The 19,422-nt window shown below is 35.0% G+C and overlaps 3 protein-coding genes across 4 annotated transcripts in view; all 3 read left to right on the top strand.

Moving 5' to 3' along the window:
• The window catches only part of LOC142339249 (transmembrane protein 203-like), a 179,986-nt gene extending 176,682 nt beyond the window's left edge, over nucleotides 1-3,304 (top strand). Inside the window, exons 2-3 of the mRNA XM_075389118.1 lie at nucleotides 2,170-2,240; nucleotides 2,488-3,304. Coding sequence (XP_075245233.1) covers nucleotides 2,180-2,240; nucleotides 2,488-2,879 — 453 coding nt within the window. The 5' untranslated portion in view covers nucleotides 2,170-2,179 and the 3' untranslated portion in view covers nucleotides 2,880-3,304. The remainder of the gene's footprint in view (nucleotides 1-2,169; nucleotides 2,241-2,487) is intronic.
• LOC142339245 (T-complex protein 1 subunit theta-like) overlaps nucleotides 1-19,422 on the top strand; it is a 300,794-nt gene that overhangs the window by 176,682 nt on the left and 104,690 nt on the right. The gene's annotated exons all lie outside the window — the stretch shown is intronic.
• LOC142339246 (uncharacterized) overlaps nucleotides 4,882-19,422 on the top strand; it is a 33,907-nt gene continuing 19,366 nt past the window's right edge. Inside the window, exon 1 of one of the 2 annotated variants that reach the window (XM_075389111.1) lies at nucleotides 4,882-5,214. The gene's annotated coding sequence lies outside the window, so the exon portion shown is untranslated. Of the gene's footprint in view, nucleotides 5,215-8,300; nucleotides 9,167-19,422 lie in introns of those variants that run through there. The other variant, XM_075389113.1, reaches the window with a different exon arrangement.

The following is a 19,422-nucleotide window of genomic DNA, read 5'->3' on the forward strand; positions in this document are numbered from 1 at the left end:
TATAGTAATTCCCGAGGAAAAGGTAGCATATTTTTGAGGGAATGCAGGGAGAACTGAAGTTCAAAATTGGACTGAAAACTGAATTGAATCAGGATACTTTTTTTAGAAAGAGTTACGGTTCAGTTTTACATCTACGAAAAACAAGATGTATTCAGCTCCAGAATCGTAGTTCAACCACTAATCAAAAGCTTAAGAAAAATCAATCCGAAACAGACAGTTTTTTGCTGTGATCAGGATTTTTTGACGTTAACTTCAAACCGGGAACGAGTAAAGACAACCTATTATTATCAATTTATGAAACAGTGTAACACACGTTCAACTTCGGTAAACTTTCAAACGTTTTTTTAACGCTTGGATAAGTTTTCCATTGACAAGTTAAAACGGTTTTTATTACCAAAATATGTTTGCACATGAACATTAAAAAACTGTTTTCTCCTTTATGATAATTTAGAAAGACTTATCTACGACTTGTTCTAATGTTTCGTGTGAAATGGTTAAGCTGATACCTAAAATCTTTATTTTGCGGGCGTCATTCTGCAGTTAATGAGTTTTTTGTAATTCTTTCATCTTTTCTTAGGCTGAGGAAAACAGCTTAGATTTTGTCAAGAGACATTCGCGAACAGATCAATAGATGCAATAGTGGTCTCTCTTCTGCGTTTATTGATCTTATGTTTTCAGTTGAAATGTAAATTTTTGTGTCCTTGGATAAACTAGCAGCGGAAAATGAGTTATATGATTGTTTTTTCTTAAATTTTCGACAAAACCGAAAGACGTTTAGGCGAATATTCAGAAATTAATCACAATTTAGTTTCAGTTTTACAAGTGGTTTTGTTTGTATTTGAAAGCAGACATATAATAACTGAAGACTCAGGTCTTGATTGTTCTCCGGTGTTAATTATCTTAAGTTGTGTAATTCGTTTATTTTTTGACGAGGAAAAGGGCTTAGAATTTGTCCTTTTTAAGAGACATTTACAAACAGAGCAATAGTGCTCTCTCTCTCGTGCATTTGTTTTATTATGTTTCTAATTGAAATGTAAACTTTTGCATCTATGGATAAACCGGCAGCGGAACACAAATTATATTATTTTTTTAATTAATTTTTCGGGAAAACCGCAGGACAATGATCTAGGGTGAAGGTGAAAGCTGCGCGATTTCTTCTTGAGGGTTCATGTTTTCGGCATTTTTTGCGGCAAAAGTTTTTTGTAATTTAGAGCCGTTTTGTAATGTTCTTTGTCTTTGTCTCTCGTAATTGTTTTCTAAATTTTGATTTTTTAGTGTTCTGCTTCAATTATTGATTATATATTAAGATATCAGGGACTGCTTAATAAGTCTCTGCCTTCAAATTTAGCTCTAATTTTTTTTTACTGAAAACAACGTTTTTCGATTTGTTTTAATGCTACAACTAGCTTTCGTTTAAGATCAGTCTGATTTTTCTCAACATTGCTGATTTTATCTGGATCCAATTACTTCAGATTCTTTATTGGTTTTATGTTTTTTAAATAGGAATTATAAAGGAGAAAAATATCTTTGTCTAACGATGCTGCCTTCTGTGGGCGCACGCTTTATTTAAAACATCTGACATTTATTCGACTTGAGTTAGTTTCGTTTGGAGTCAATTTTTTGGTCACTTTTGTCTTCTTTACTGACGTTATAGCTTTAATAACTTTGTGGAAATTAACTTTTGAGAGCAACTCGTCTGACATTAGTCGTGTTTGTTATTTGGGTTGAGTTTTTTGATATCGTGTTTTTTGATATCGTTTTTTAAGTACTTTGTGGAAATTTTAAGTACTTTGTGCTTAATAACTTTGTGGAAATTAACTTTTGAGAGCAACTCGTCTGACATTAGTCGTGTTTGTTATTTGAGTTGAGTTTTTTGATATCGTGTTTTTTTGATATCGTTTTTTAAGTGGTTGAATTATTTACATGTTTTTTTGTAGGTTTTATAGAATGATTCAGTATTTTATTTGACTTTTCAATCAATAGGTAAGTGTTACTTTGCGATTTAGCAAATCGGATAATTTCTGGAACGTTGTTCAAGGTTATGAATATTTCATGTTTCTTTAGTCTGCTCTAATGAACCAAAAATCTAAAGACTGCGTTGAAAAATTGTGTAAGAGGGGTCTGATAGTTATTTGCAAGCTCACATGACCGAGCCTCATTGTTTGATTTTAGATTTAAAATGATGCGAGGCGTTGTCAATACAGTGATCAATTTTGGAGTAATCAGTAAAGATGATCTGGGTAAGTTACGTTTTCAGATCTGGGTGTTTCCCAGACTATGGAAGGAAATTCGTAATTGTCGTACGGCATCATTTTGAAATATGAAACGTGAATTAAAATAACTGTAACCAGATTGACCATGAGATGTAACGGTCCAAGGTCGAATGGTATGCTAGAGAAAGGTTACACTACTGCTATTAAATGTAACGGTGACCTAACAGATCAAGAACTTTATCCCCAGAAAGCCTACAATACCTGTTTGTTTTAGGAAAGTGGCTCGGCCTAACCGTGTTCGAAATGCTGCTACACGTCACATCAATCTTCATTTTCACAATTCTGCTTGCCCTCAAAATTGACTCAGTTTTCGACTTTCAATGGCTCACAATTTTTGCGCCAGTATTCATTTGTGATATTACGAACCTGTATTTCCGACTTATAGCTTACTTCAGATTGTTTCTGGAAGTACCGCGTGAGAACGTGTTCTTTGTACGCGTATGTAAAACGCAGGGAATTGCATTTGCCTGGTTTATTTTCAAATTGTTTCTTTTCATCAAATTATCATCTGAGGATTCCTCCTTTTCCTGGATTGTCGTATTCTCTCCATTGCACGTGTTAATGACTGGGCTTGTGTTCTGTAGCTGTGAACTAAGAACTTTATGACTAATGTGATCTGGGGCCAATGTTATGATTTGATCGAAAATTGTGGAAGTTTCTGCTGGTCGATGAGATCAGGATCTATTTATGAAGAAATTTGCCCGAATCAGATTCATGGAGCTTAAGCCCTTTTCGCAATCAGAATGAAAGAAGCCCTGTTAAGTCCTGGAATTTTGGCGCAGGTCTTCAAATGCAATGATGACGCGGAGAAGTGATTATAGAGATTATGATTTGATTATTTTAGATTTATATGCTGGTATCTACGTGGCTATGAATTAGATTTATATCTTTTCTAATTTTGGATAGAAATTGGCGCCTATTCTGTTCGCTTGACGAGAAGAATGCTGCACAGCAATATAATCTTTTCTTCGAGGTTAAGCGAAGTTCTTGATTTTGAATCAATGAATTAATTGAGTAAAGGTTGGAATGGCTGTTTCTTTTGCGGATATAAAGATTCTCAGAACTGCTAAATTGGAGTTTAACAACCTCTTTTTGGCAAAACATGCCTTTCAGGTTCTTTTATGCTATCAAAGAAATCAGTTTATGCATTTAATTAATTTCCCTTTTAATTTGCTTAAGAAGTGTCATAATTTATTCACTTATTTCGTTTTAGTTGGTGATCGACGACAGCGTATTCTTTTTTTTTGTTTTGACAAAGCTTTCCGTTTTTAGTTTGTCTTAAGTGAATTGTTTGTCGTGTTTCGCCTTTAAGTTTTCAAAATTGTTTCATTAATGGTTTTTGTTCTGCTGCTGATCTTCGGGACTTTTTGGATTGCGCTAGGATTTTTTCGTCATTTTAATTCTGTTAGCGGCCATCTGTTAAACAAAATCCTAAAATGGTATTTTTAGCTCGATATCTGATGCTACTTGTTCTCTATTGCATTACTGACGTCATTTGTTACGCACGTTGGTACTTTTTATACTCTCATGTCTGACATTTTGAGGTCAGAGAAAACGTTTTTAGTGGAAGTCAAGAGACGTTTCCTCACTGGCTTCAGTGCGGTCCAAGAAATCAAACTAAAAAATTTTAAATTAGAGTGAAACTATTTTAGAAGCAAGATTTAGTACCAAATGAAGTGCTTAGTAACTAAACTGTACCTTGAACGTTTATTTCACCTGAATAGGTTCCATTACATCTCTTCCGCTTGTGACCCCAAGCTTAGGGGGTGAATATGAATATTGCCTTGCTATGTAATGATAAGAAATGTATATGGTCAAACTAATGTTTCAGTGTTTTGTTATTATCTGAGCTATATCTTTTTGGAAGGTTGCTCGTCTGGAAAAGCCCTTTAATTTTTTTCAAAGTTGTTCAATTTTTAGCTAACTGTGTCCATTCGTTTCCTAGTTAGTGCTATTTTTGAGCTCCAAGCCATGAAGCACATTGAAGATTGAAAAGAAATGTTGCCCAGTTCAGTTTGTACTTCTTGTTGGTGAACCTAACTTGAAACAATGGAAGAACAGATGGTGGAATGAATGGAAAGAAGCCTCTTGAATGAATACTTTTGTATTGCCCGCCGCGTATCGCCAGCACTGAAACATTTTAATACGTCCGTATGGTCTCCATGTATAAAGATATACTGGGAATCGCGTTGTGCCTAATTTTAATTTCATTTGTTCACAGTTAAATTAAGCACTGGGAAATATGCTTTTAAATGTTGGGAAGCGATTGAGGGAACACATATTGTAAACCCAGGGATGAAGGCAAGGCTATGCACACGTGCTGTTGCCATATCATGAGTATGTATCATGCAAATGTGTATCTAAATGTATGTATGTATGTATGTATGGTTGTGTTTGCCACAGTGTGTTTGGATTTGCCACAAACGCAAGCCAAGGCTCTCTCTATCTCCCACTTTTCCCCTTCTTTCTCTCGCTCTCACTTTTCCCTCATTCTTAGTTTGGCTTTCGTTTTTCACAAACATTTCCCCATTTTCCTGAGCTTTAAACGCAGGCTGAAGCTCTGGTCCATCGATCTAGTTAGTTTTATTGTTGAGTAGTACTACTACTAGTAGTATCTTGGCATAGGGACAATTTAATATATAAATTCCTGAAAGAAAGCAATAAAACCTCAATAATATTCTGCTGCGCGTCTTTTGCTTCTGAAGCGAAGGCGGCCTTTCTCTCTCTTTCGCCAACAATTTGTTCACTCTCTCTTTGGAAGAGCACAGGTTGTATTGTAACATCTTGCGCCTCTGTGCCTCCGTTTCCTTATTAAACCATACTTGAGTCTTGCATGTATGCATCTTTCCTAAATATCACTCACTGTTGAGTTGCGGTGTGCTGGTCACTGAATAATCTGGTTCTAGCAGAGGCAATTGGCATTGATCGCTACTCACCGCTGGTAAGTGTGATTCATTGTTCATCTAACTTCCTACGTCGTTTCACAGCGCTTCCTGTGGTCATTGAAGTAAATATTGACTTTAGTTGCGAAGGGATAGCTACGTGAACTGGTATTTCGATAGCCTTGGTTAGTTTTTATGCAATGGTCGCACGTCTTACATTTATTTTCCGACGAAAACTTTGCTCACATATTTCTCGATGAGCAATTATATTCGTTTGTTGAGAAACACTCAACCTCAAAAACTTTATTTTCCATTAGCAAAGTTACAAATGAGCTCAACAAGACGATTGGGTACGCGGAGCTCAATTGCTTAGGGTAACGAAAGGTCTCAAAGAAACCTGGATAAATTAAGTGCACAATAGTCACTTTATCAGATGTTTTGATCTACGTAAACGTAATACAATTAAGTAATCTATTGATACCAACCGATCTCGTTAAAATCAAAGCTTGTTTAATACTACAGGAAGTGAGAAATTCTCAAAGAGACGTGTTATTAAATCCATCTTTGAAACCGTAAATCATTGAAATGTCATAAGTGCTTAATGTTAGTTTTTCCCATTGACAATGAATAATTTTAAAGTCTTTGATTTCCAATTTGGAGCCTACCTTCCTGATCTATTAGTCAGCTCTCTTGTAAATCTTTGAACTTAACAGAAAAAGCTACACTTGAAAATTCCTCTGAAAATGACCAATGCTCTAATTTTAGCGATCAATCAAACGTCATAGAAAACCAACACCTCACAAGCTAGGCAACAGTTACTTTTTTAATAAGATAAATAGGTTGTCACAAAGAGCACTTTGCGTTACAATGCATTCTTGTGTATTTTCTATGATTCTAATTTAACGATGAGACCAAATTCAGCTGATTTCACTCTGCAGGCAAGCGATCTGGTTGGTTGGTTTTATTAGTTGTCTGACATTTTGTTCGCGACTAACGACTTTTGTACGGAAACACAAGAGAAATTTTAAGAGCCCTTCAACTGCTTTTTGTCATTCGCTGTCGACAATTTTGAAACACTATACTTATTAAGTCTGGTGGATTTTAATTAGGCGCAAATTATTTGTCCTAAAAATTATACAAACGTTTGAACTTCGGGAAGTCAGTAGCTGAGCATAGTCAACTGTATTTATGGGAGCACAGTTTTTTAATGAGTGTATTGTCGTTTTCTTTTATTATCAATTTGATTTCTCTTAGAGACTTTTTTATTCATGTCTTGCTGGATCGCTCGCCTGCAGATTAAAATCAGTTGAATTTGTCTCATTGCTAAAGTACAATCATAAAGTGCACAAGAATGAATTCTAACGTAAAGAGCTTTGAGGGTAAAATACTTACCTCTTGGAAAATGTCTTTTTCCTAGCTTGTGCAGTGACGGGGTTTAAATGACCTTCGAATGCTTGATAAAAATGGGGCATTGATCCGAGCGAGAATATTTTTATGAGAGAATGGCAACGTGTAGATTTTTCGTTTGAGTTTAAAAATTTACAAGAGAGCTTGCTTATGTATCATGATGTTTAGTGCAAAGAGGTTCCAATTAGAGAATCAAAGGCTCAAAAATATTATTCAGTGTCAATGGGAAAAACTAAAATGAACTACATGACCTTTCACTGGTTTACGGTTTTACAAATGGTTTTAATAAAGCGCCTCATCGTGATTTTGCCTCATAGAGCGCCTCATCATTTACTGTTGTGCTAAACGCGCTTAGTCTTGGTTTTAACGAGATCGGTTGGTAACAATAAATTACATTGATCAACTCATGTGATAAAGTGTTCACTTTCCTGCTTTATCCTTATTTCTTTGAGAATTTTTTTCATCCTGTACACTATGAGCTCTGCGTATCTAATGGTCTTGAGCTAATTTGTATCTTTCCTATTGGACAATAAAGTTTTTTGAGGTTGAGTCGTTTTCTCAACATCCTTATTGTGTTTGTTCTCAACCCATTTTTTTAAGCTTGAATCTTCTTTTGAAGTTTACTGGTTCAATGTCAGTTTAATTAATTCTCTTTTAATCTGCTGTTCATCAAACCTTACTGCTAAACTGGCGTTCTGGGAACCATTTGATAGATTTACTTATATGCAATTTTTCAACTATTTTAATTCTGCTGGCCTGATCAATTATTAATTTAGAAGTGAACGGCAGAAACGCTGGTCTTAAGAACGCAGAATATTGGTGTTTGGGCTCTATGAGCTCAAAAAATGCACATACAAATTTCGGTCTTTGGAAAACTGCGCTGAAATCTACTTAGATTAGCTTGAAATAGTTCTTGGTTTTGGATGTATTACTTAGATTGTTTGTAAGAGAAAGTTTTCTATGCTATAAACTGATCTCTGCTATGAAACAGTCGGAAGTATTGTTGAATTCTTGTAATCCAATTCATATTTTTTGGGCCTTGACTAACTTCCGTGTAGTATACGCATGACTCGAGGCAAGCTTATGACTGTTTACTTAATCGCCTGGAGTTATAAAATTACTTTGATTCTTGTGGAGTATACGACAAAGTTCATTGGTCACATAAAGCTCAGTTTTAAGCGCAAATTAGATTCAATCAATCGAAATGCATTAGTGCTGTTTTTGTAGACAAAATTGTATTTTATCGCCGAATTGTGATTTATCGAAGGAGAAAATGGGTGCCGTATACACAATTTTTTATTTTTTATGCTTCGTGTTGAAATCGCATGTTTGTAGTTTTTATAGTTAAGTGTTTGAATATGTCAGCCATGTCTCTGCTAATAGTTCGGAGTTTTCAAAGACTACTAGGCAATATGAATGTACAGTGATTGAAATATTTCGTATTTTGATCTTGTAAAATTTGAATTTAATAAGGGAAGATAGCGTAAGGTGAGTCGACTCCTAGTTTTTGAAATCAAAATATTGAAAATGTTTGAGAGAGCCGTGTTAATTATGCCATTTGGGATTAAATTATTTGTATTCAATTATTTCCGCTTTACAAAATGTTGTGGCTGAGTAGCTTGGTTTTTTTCTTCAGGAGTAAATCAAATTTAAATGATTTTTTTTCCTTAGAGTAAATCGTGATAGTGGTTTCTGTTATTGCAGCTGAACAGCATTAGACCAACAGCATTAGCCTTTTAGTTGCCCTTTTTGATAATAATTTGAACCACAATCTTTAAGGCTTTCTTTTCGTTCACATAAGAGAATCGTTGCAGCCACGATTGAGCAAGCTAAAGTTAAGAAAGAGGTCGTCCGTGCAGTGACGGAAGCAGGGATTGAACTATCTTTTTCTGTGGTTTAAGTCACACACCCACCTTACCATGTGAAAGTGAGTCTTGAATTGTTTTGAATGTTGGGTTGAAATTGATTTTGTTTTGGTTAAGGGATCATAATTTATAACCCTTTCATTAATTTGGCATACACGAATGGGCCAATGTTGTTTAAATGTAATCACTGAATGAAGAGATTGAGAGTAAATTATGAGTAAAATTAAACCATGTTTAGCATTAGATACATGAGGTGGATTTTTTATGAAGTCAGGGACATGTTAAACCTCAAACCATTGCTATCTCTTTCATCCGAATACTTCATGTCAGAAAGAGGCTTAGATATAAAAAGCCCTCTTGCTATTTAGCTTCAGCTTATCTACAAGCAGTTTTGTCAGGGTGGTAGTTGCTTGACGTTTTCTTAATGCATCATGCCAGAAGTTGTTTCACTCTTTTTGGTTTTAGTTAATAACAAAAACGCCGCAGTAACCTCGTTTTGCCTTAATGTAAACCATATTGAGCTTATTTTATTCTGCTTTTACGTTTTGTTGCCTGGCCCGCGGTTTAATTGCTCACTAAAAGCGGACCGGCCTGATCTAAAAACCTCTTCTAATACTTACGTGCTTGAAACGTTTTTAGTTTGTACGCTGACGCAAATAGTGGACCCCACTAAGTATTTAAGAAGTTTCCTACGAGTTGAGGTTACAACTTGAATCTGAATTCTGGTTGTGAGGTTTTGGTAAGTTTGTTTATTGTTTTTAACGTTCACCCTTTTAGAAACGATGTTTTTTCATGCCTCCTGACAAATGTAATCGAAACAGATTTTCAAAAAAAGACAAATATGTAACAATTGCGCGTCATAGGGTTATTTTCATTACCACACTTAATATTTGGACTTTGACCTTGGGTGGACTGTTCGTTATTTTGAAATACTTGCTGGCTTGCATTTAAATTTGGTGGAACCTACTGTAAAGCATGAGGTTGCTAAGATAGGTTGCCCGTTCCTTTCCACGAATAATAAATGCCACTACTGCTGAATTTATTTCTTTTAATAGCCGCGAAGTGATAGCGGCTATTATTGGGGACATCGTGGTTTTTTACAATTCAAAGAATTTGAATTGTATTGGAGCGCTGTCTTTTACAATTCAAAGAATTTGAATTGTATTGGTGCGCTGTCTTTTTTTACGCTCTGTTCACGCGTTTTTCGGCTTTCACGTCAGTGAGAAGTGAAATTAGAGCGGTGATTTTGGTCACACTGAAAAAGTAAAGTGAGCGGAATATCGAGTAGCGACTTTTTAAGAATACCTTTAAAGTGGAGTGAGAAATTGGTGTTTGAACAATTTGGCGGTTTTTGAGATGGATTTTTTTCAGGTGCGTCAATTTGACTTGTTTTTAGAGTTTCCTCTCCTTCAGTGCTTTTAAAAACGGTACAGATGTGTTCCAATTGTGCCGATTTGCTTTGCTTGAATTCTTAAGGGGCAGCTAAAACATTTTATGACTTTGACACTATTTGTTGTCATAAAATGTTTGTAATTTTTAGATTTTGCCGTTTTTTAAAATATCTGTTGTCTTATCACTTAGTACCATCAATGACAGGTTTGATTGGTTTCTAATGAGGCATAAAATAACCTAATTAATGGCTCGATTTAATAACTAATAGTTTTCATAACTTTGACACTGCTTTTTCTCAAAAATTTTCAGGGAATTTTTCAGTTCTGCAAGTATTTATTGTACTTTTTGATGTCTTATCTTTGAATCTCATTGCGGACCGATCTCTGATGCTGTTAATAGGGGTTAAGTTTATTGGTTTAATTGTTTTTGTTCAAAGCTAGTGCTTTCTATGAGTTTAACACTAATTGTTTCCAATCACAATTATCGATGTTTTTGAGTTTTGCGAGTTTTTCTTTTCAACTTTGTCGTCCTGACTTTGTCTTATTATCGACAGGTCTCATTGGTTCCAATAGGTTTCATTTAAAGCAATTAATTTCTGCTCATAGCTATTGCTTTTTGTGACATATCCGCTTGTTCGTTTTTTTTAAAATAAAATCTTAGTGATTTTTTTTCAGATTTGTTTGTATTTCTTTTACTTTTTGCTGTCTTAGCACTTAATCTGATTGATGACAATTCTCAATGGTCATCATTGAGGACTCAAATAATTGATGTAATTGTATCCTGCAGCAGCTGAATTGTATCCTACAGCAGATTTGTTTTGCTCTAATTTTAAAGTTAAGTTTATCGATTTATTTATTTTTGTTAAAAGCTAGTGCTTTCTATGACTCTGACACAAATTGTTTTCAATCAAAACAACCATTTTGTTTAGTTTTGCGAGTTTTGTTTTCAATTTTGTCTTAACATAGTCTCCTTAGGGACAGATCTCCTTGGTTGTTAGCAAGGCTTCACTTGACGAAAATCATTTCAGATGTTAGCTATTGCTTTTTGTGACTGACTTATACGTTAGTTCGTTTTTTTTTCAATCTTTGATTTTTTTAGTTTTGCTAGTATTTGTTGTACTTATTGCTGTCTTATTTCTTAAGCTCATTGATGACAGGTCTCAACGGTGGTCATTGAGGATTGAAATAATTGATGTAATTGTATCCTTCAGTAGCTGTTGCGTTCTGTAACTTTTATACTTAGGGTTTTCAAGAAGTTTCAGCCAGTTTTTTTGCGATTTTTGGTTATTTTTGTCTTAGTTTTTGATATTATTAGTGAGAGGACTCATCAACATTTAATGACAGGTTGCTACTGCGAAATAAAGGAATATAATTGACAGTTGGTGTTCATAGCAATTGTTTTTTGATGTTGCTCCTGTCTTTTCAAAAAATAAAAGTTGAATTTTTGGTCTTGCTTGTTTTTGTTGTTCTGGTGTTGTTTTATTACTTAATCTGCTTAACAACTCTCATATGCCTTTGAAAACGGAATTAATGATTGTCAGGTCATAAATTATTTCAATTCACTGAATTGTATTTCAGGACTTGTCCTGCTGTTTTTTTAATTCGTCGTCTCCATCGATGATTCTTACGACCTGACTTCTTGGAATTGACTTTTTCAATGACTTCAGTAACTTCTGCTGCTGTGCAGTTAAAATTTGTGTGCGTGGCGTCATTTCTGCTTTTAGGTCAATTGCATGACTTATATCACTCAAAAAAATGACTTCTGAACTCACTTATGGAACTTTAATTTTTAAGAGCATTTACTAGTTGTTAAAGGTCAATAGTGTGCATCTAAGTAGTGTCAAACTTATATGCCCTAATTCTTGAGTGTTAGTTTTGAGTTTTTGACAAGCGTCTATCGCGGTTATTTTCCGGGAATTTGCCGGCTATGTTCTGTAAATTTCTCTTTTCGGTTGGAAATCAAAAAATATCCGAAGAATACTAACTGAGATTTACGGAGAGGTACCACATGTCAATGGCGCTGGGGTAGCCGTTGTTTAGAAATTTATTTTTGTAGAATTGTTCCTATTGATTCTGATTACTATAAGCGTGGAATGATTTTTAGCTAAAAATTTAATTCGCTAGTTGCGTAATGATTTTCTGTTGAACGTGCAACGTGTTTTGTTGTGGCATCAAATGTGTTAGAGTGTTAACTGTAAAAGTATCCACATTTATTTAAATTGACTGTTAAATCGTGCTGGGGTACTTGAATTGATATCTGGACTGGTTTTTATAGGAAAACATTTGCTCGGTTGTATTTCAAATCGGTGGAAGCCGCTATTTAACATGAGACTGCTACGATAATTTACGTGTTCCTCTGCATGCAATACTGAATGCTAAATATGCGGATTTTGTATCTTTTGTAAGGTTCTCTTTGGTGTGAAATACGAATGTTCGAAGAATACTAACGGAGATTTTTGGAGATGTATCACAAACAAATGACACTCGGGAAGCCGTTATTTAATAGAGTTATATTAGTGCAGAATTGATCTTATTTTTTTCTGTTTTTTCCTATTTTTTGATCCACTTTTTAGCTAACTTTCAAAAGGCTAGTTGTGGGATTATTTTTTGAACGTCCTGTAGTCTAGTTGTGTTTAAAACCCAGTTTGCTAATATTTTTTTCCGTAATGGCTGGATTGTTTTATTTGCTTTACCGAACACTTTTTGAAGCTCAATGAACAAAAAAAATGTTTTCAAGGAATCGCTCGTTTTTTTTGGCTTTGACTCTTGAGTTTTCGTAATTTTAAATGTAATTCTGATTTTCTTTTTGAAGTTTTATTAAGTTTTTGGAGTCCTATGGCATTGTCTCGTAGACTAACAGTGGAATAGGTTGCGTAATGAGCATTAAGGTCACCTATCTAGAGCTTTCAGTGGGAAGCTAATGACTGTTAAGACTTAAAAAATGATTTTTCGAGAATTTTTTTTAAACATTAACCGATAATAAACATATTTTCGTGAATTGTAAGTCAGTCTCAGTAATGACAGGGCCCCCGTCCTCGCTACTGCAACCAAATTTTTTGTTTAACTGTTTTATTGTCTACTTTTTGGTTATATGACTTCGAGGCCACAAGATTTCAAAAAAATTTTAAAACTTTGGATATTTTATTATTGGTTCCACTTGAAATCTTATGACATTTGATGTCTCATCTGAATTTGATATCTTCCATTAGCTTGGAGAAGAAGACTTGAGAAGACTTTCAATGGATCATAGAAAGAAATTTAAGAGAAAAGCTTATAGTTGAAATGGCTTCGACACTTTCTTGTCGCACTTTTCTACTGAATTTTTGGTTTCTGCTTGTATTTGTTCTCGTTTCCATAGTCATAAGATTTTTTGTGAGGTGTTAGTGATTACCTATACATGACAAATATCCTTGTTCTCCAATCAAGGCATACGCTCCATTTAAGCGCATTTTTTTCTGTTGAAAGCTGTTGAAATTAATGGCTGTTAAGACTTTAAAAATAATTTTTCGAAAGTTGTTTTTGAAAATTAGCCGATCTTTAACTTATTTGCGTGAAATTTAATTCAATCTCATTAATGACTGGATCCTATTTTTTTCTACTTCAACCCAAATTAATCTAGTTAGCGCTTTTATCTTCCAACTATTGGTGTTATGACTTCGATGCACGAGTTTTCATATTTCTTGCTTATATTTTTGGACGTTTTTTTTGATACTTTTGCTTCAATTTGGAGTCTTCACACATTATGCTAATATTGATAGTTGCATTGGCTTAAAGATGACATTCAATGGTTCATTCATAAAGTTTTCATAGAAAAACTGAAGGTTAAATTGGCTTCGAAACTTTACTTTCCTTTTTGGATTTTGCCTGTATTTGTTGTTATTTTTGTAGTCAATGACTTATTGTAATGTCTTTTTGATGACTTATGAATGAGAAACAATCTTGTTGTCTCGTCAAGGCGTAACTTAGCGTATTCATTAGCTTCCGTTGAAAGCTATTGAACTTAATGGCGTTGATACTACGGGTTTTCTCAAAAATTTTGTGTTTTTAATGTATTTTTTCAAGTTTGCTGATTTATTGGAGTCAAATTGTTAAAAAGAAAACGCCTTGCTGTTAAAAAACTAATTGAAAGTTGAAAATTTTTTACTGAAAAGTTCATTTTTCAATGGCTGCGACACTTTTCTCGCTCAATTTTTTTTTTGAATTTGCTGTTTTTGCTTTTTTTTATTCTTTAGGTAGCCGTAAAATGCTGAACGGTCCCATAAGCTCGTAATTGTAGATTGAATGAATGATATTAACCGACGCAGTCAGTTTATTACGAATTGTTTTAAAGTTTATGATATTATAGATTTTTAAGGATTTTTCAATTTTTTTTAAATTTTGTGGTTCTTGTCGTCCATTTGTAATTTATTCTCATCATTGAGAGGTCCCATACACATTCCATGTATTCTAAAAATTCACATGTTTACTGATATTATGACGTAACTGGTGTTTTGTTTGTTGGACAATATGTGTTTTCATAAAAAGTTATGTGAGTGGTGTATTTTTGTTTTTTTTTCTCTTCCTTTCGCACAATTGCGTAATAACAGATCCCAATGATTTTTAAATGTGGTCCAGTTGAACTTATTTATTCATTCGGTATAATTTATTTGAATAAGTTTATATAGAATTTGAAATAAAAATACATAATATTTAGGTAATAGCTAATGATTTTAATGGCTTTACTAATTTGTGTTTGCGCAATGTTTGTAATTTGTTGTTCGTTATTTTTTGAGTTTTTCTGCATCTTTAGTCCGGTCCTATGGCTTACTCTATCCAGGGACAGGTTTTATTGGTTTCATTGTGACTTTAAGTAAATTTATCAAGAATTTTTTCGTTAAAGGTTAATTATTTTTAAGACCTGTGAAATTATTTGGTTTAAAAGATGTTGATTGATTTTGGAATTTCGCCTTATTTCTTCTTGTTACCGAGTCTCATTAAGGAAAAATCCCATCTGATGTTAAGATAGAAAAAAGTAAATTTGTGTAGTTGGGGCTTTGTCTGATTGTAATTTGACGTTGTTACTAGGTGCTTTTAAATTAAGTTATTGAGTTTTTGACGCGAAATTTTTGTTTTTGCTGTTTTGTTGTGGTTGTTTTTTCTCTTAGTCTTTTCAATGGCAGATCTGGTTGTAATGAATCATGGCTTTATTTAATTCAAATATTAATTTGGTTGTTAAACGATTTTTTTAACATATTTTTTTGATTATCTCTTCGCAAAAATGTAATTCAGAAGACATTTTAGTCAAAAATATAGATGAGCGCGGGTCGGAACATCATGTGCAAATGCACATTAACGAGCCTCCTTATTTCAATCTATTGGTTATTTCATAGCTAATATTGCATATTTCTACAACAGCCTATACAAAGGGTAAGAAGGTCAGAAAGTTCGAAACTGTCAAAGCCGCTATTTTTCTTTAAGAAATGATAATTTGCATGCCTCAGCGAGAATCTATTCATAAGATTTTCATTGAATGTGTATCTCTACGCAAAAATATATCGATCGACCTAACGGAACAATTTTGGGCTAGCACAAAGTTCCAAACCAGCAAATAAAATTGGAGAGTTTGAACAAAAATATCAATCACAAATGGTTATAGTCAACCTAAGTAAAAGGAAACAGCTCGGCAGGCTCAGTTAAACTCATTTTACGTAAAGTCTAGTTGAGTTTTGCGCAGAAAAGTTATCAACTTATCGTAAGTGACGGACTACTTTAAATGAACACAGTTCATACAAAGTTTTCAACTTCATTTGACTAGTTATTTCTCTTTGAATGGTCGAACCGTCTGCTCGATATAAACAAGTTCTCAGCCTGGAGACATCTAATGTCTGTATGTATTGCAAAATGAGGGCGAATTTGTGTGCCTCGAATATCTCTATATTTGCGTGTACCTAACTGAGAACGAATTCAAATGTAATGGTTTATAGTTTGGTTTGCATTTGTTGAAGTTGTTTTAGTTTGACTTAGCGTATAATGAGCTTCCGTTGTTAATTAGAGCCCACAGAAATTTAAAAGACATTTTAAGTTAATGTTGGTCGAGATAAGAATTGAATGTGATGGTTTCTTAAGTTTATATACGTCGACTCATGCTAGATTCTTTCTCTTGAAGGGCAAATCGGATCGAAGATTTGGGTTGTAAAGTTTCAACCTAGCTTATCTGCTATAGTTTTTTTTCAAGAAATCGTGTTCTTAATATTGTGTTGATTCTGTGTATTATGAGCTAATAAAAACGAAATCTACTCAACCTTATAAATGCGTCTACACGAGAAAGAATGGAATGAACAGAGAATTTATATGGATATTTTTCAACTTCTGACAATTTGATTTTTTTATTAGGTAATGCAAAGTTCGAAACCAATTTCTTGTTATAATTTCAAAGTCTAAAGTTCACCATGATATTGTGATGGTTTCAATGAAACATCAAGAAACTTAGAAGTTTTATTAAAGTTTCAAAGAACGAAAGAAGATCTTACCTGACGAACTTTATTGCTGTGTCGATAAGTAATGGCTACAAAACTAAACTCAATTCTAATTTTGTTTTGGCGCTATCATTATCTTATTGAACTATCAATCATATGTCAGAAGTAAATTCTCCCACCAACAGAAACCTGATTCTAACATCCACTGACCTCCAACTAATGAACTCGATTGTACCCAAGCCATATATGATTCTCATGAAATGTTGATGAAAATAGAAAGTCACCTCCGGGATTCGGAGTTAAGATCTTTTCACATGCCAATCATGTTAAATATTTTTAGCTAATCTAAATTTTCTCTGTATATTTTCGCATAGATAACCACTATAAATACAAGCTAATTTTTGTATATTTTCAGTTCAAAATTTAATTTAAAATTCAACTTATTGAATTCTTTGACCCGTGTTATCGACCACGACAATGGTGTCCAGACCAGCTACAGACAGACAAATTGTGGATCTACAGAATGCAGAATCAGCTACTGCGTGGATTATGTCTTTTGTGGCGAAATGTCGCGCAGAGAAGAAAGAGGACAAGGTCAGCACCGATGGTACTGTACAGGACCTACAGGTAACCAATCTCTTTCTTAGTATGTGCGGGCAAGATGCAATTATTAAACTTAGGAGCTTAATGAGTCCTAGGAATTTGATAGACACTCCGTATAAAGACATCAGATTGGCGATTCAAAACTATATTTCTCCTAAAGAGAGAGTAGTAACGGCAGAAAGGGCTAAATTTCTGTCCGTTATACAAGGTGTAGGGAAGTCAGACGACGACTTCCTAGCACGTCTTAGAGAAGAAGCACGTTATTGTGACTTCGAAAAATTGAAAACAGCGGCCAACCCCGAAGAGGAGTTGGTAAAAATAAAGTTTATCTCAGGTTTGAGGGACCCTGAAGCAAAACTTAGACTACTAGACGGTATTAAAGCAAAACCAGCAATGTCGGTTACTGAAATGACCGAGAGCTTACAGTTCAGAAGTCAAGCAATGGCTTTTGCAAGTTCTTCATCAGGTAATAAGCCCTTTACGGTGAAAGAAGAAGTTGGGTTCAACTTCAAAAAGACTTTTCGAAAACCAAATGAAAAAATTACGACTAATAAAAGCAACAACATGTGCACTAGGTGTGGAGGTAAGCCACACTCTAGTAGACCTTGTCCAGCGCTAAGTAAGAAATGCAACACCTGTGAAAAGGTGGGCCACTTCTCAAAAATGTGTAGAAGCAAACCCCAACCAAATTCAGGTAAGTACAATAAACAGAATAATTTTTGCGAAGAAGAAAATGTTTCTTCAGAGCAAGCATCTCCAGCATCGGAGATGGGAATGTTTTATACTAAAGAACAAATCTTTAGCATGTCTGTGACATGGGAATACATCTCAATAAATAACTGCAAAGTAAAAATGCAGGTAGACACAGGTGCAGATAGCAGTGATATCATCAAAAATATGGACTGAGCTTGGTAAACCTCAGTTGGATGGTAAGATAAGACATCTCGAAGCTTATGATGGTCATCAATTAACGCTTCTGGGATCACTTACTTGTGACGTTGAGTGGAACGGAAGCAGGCTCACTCAAAAACAACTTGCAGTTGTGCAGTCTGATAAAGAATTTGGACTACTTGGTAGAGACCTTCTACCCAAGCACGGCGTGAACAACATCACAGCCGCGCACCTACCTGCTGTGAAGGGTTACAAAGCTCATGTGAAGTTGATACCAGGAACACAGCCAATTTTCTGCAAAGCCAGAAAAATACCTCTACCTCTTCAAGACAAGGTCACAGAGAAGCTGGAACAAATGGTCAGACAAGGCATCCTTGAACCGGTACAGCCAGGAGGAGTCACTAATGCATCTCCAGTGGTGTGGCAGAGAAAGAAGAGTGGAGAACTGAGACTTTGCGTGGACTTGAAAGTGCACATCAATGGCAAGGTCATGGATGAGGACTACCCAATACCAGACATGGAGACGATCTTCCATAACCTACATGGCGCCTCATACTTTGGCAAAATTGACCTCTCAGATGCCTACTATCAAATTGAACTTGACGAAGAAGCAAAAGATATATGCACAATCAACACATCTCAGGGACTGTTCAAGATGTGCCGACTACCTCAGGGATTGAAAAACTCTTCTTCAATCTTCCAGAATTGTATAGAATCAACACTCAAAGGAATCAAAGGTGTTGTGATCTTTCAAGACGATGTGTTGGTGTATGGAACTACCAAGGAGCAGTTCGACAAGAGAATGCTTGCAGTCAAGAGTCGACTACGTGAGAAAAATTTTACTATTAATGAGAAAAAATCTAACTCAAAACCAGTCGATAGCGTTAGCTTTTTGGGATACTCCATTTCAAAGGAGGGAATAGCACCAGATGTTGAAAAAATAAAAAATGCAAAAGCACCAACTAACAATAAACAAATCGAATCGTTTGTTGGGCTAGCTAATTTTTACGGAAGAATGATTCCTGATTTTGCAACAAAAATGCTACCCTTAAATAACATGAGAAATAGCGATTTCTCATGGGGCAAAATGCAACAAAAAGCCTAAAGACATAAAAAATGAATTTTGTGCTAACCCACTAGTACAGCCGTATAGTCTACAAAAAGAAGCAACAGTTACTACTGACGCCTCTGAAAAAGCCATTGGCGGGGTTCTTTCGCAAGAAGGACATCCAGTCATATATGTATCGAGAAAATTGACTCCAGCGGAGCAAAGCTACTCGAACATAGAGCGGGAAGCACTGGCAATTGTCTTTGTGGTCACAAGATTGAAGCAATTCCTTCTTGGAAGACGATTTACCCTACAAACTGACCACAAACCACTCAAATATCTCTTTGCACCAGACGAGGAGATCCCGAAGACAGCATCAGCGAGAATCACAAGATGGGCAATAGCTCTAATGGGTTTCGACTATGAGTTGAAGTACACACCAGGGGAGCAGATACCCCATGCAGATGCTTTGAGCAGAATGGATTTTGACGAAGACGAAACCGACAACGATCGAGTGTGCTTCGCAATCAATAACATCTACTTCGCTCAGAGTGATTTGGTGACCCAAGCAGAAATCAAAACTGAACTTGGAACAAACAGACTCTTC

This window comes from Convolutriloba macropyga, chromosome 5 (assembly GCF_964194025.1).
Source record: "Convolutriloba macropyga chromosome 5, txConMacr16.3, whole genome shotgun sequence".
NCBI lineage: Eukaryota > Metazoa > Xenacoelomorpha > Acoela > Convolutidae > Convolutriloba > Convolutriloba macropyga.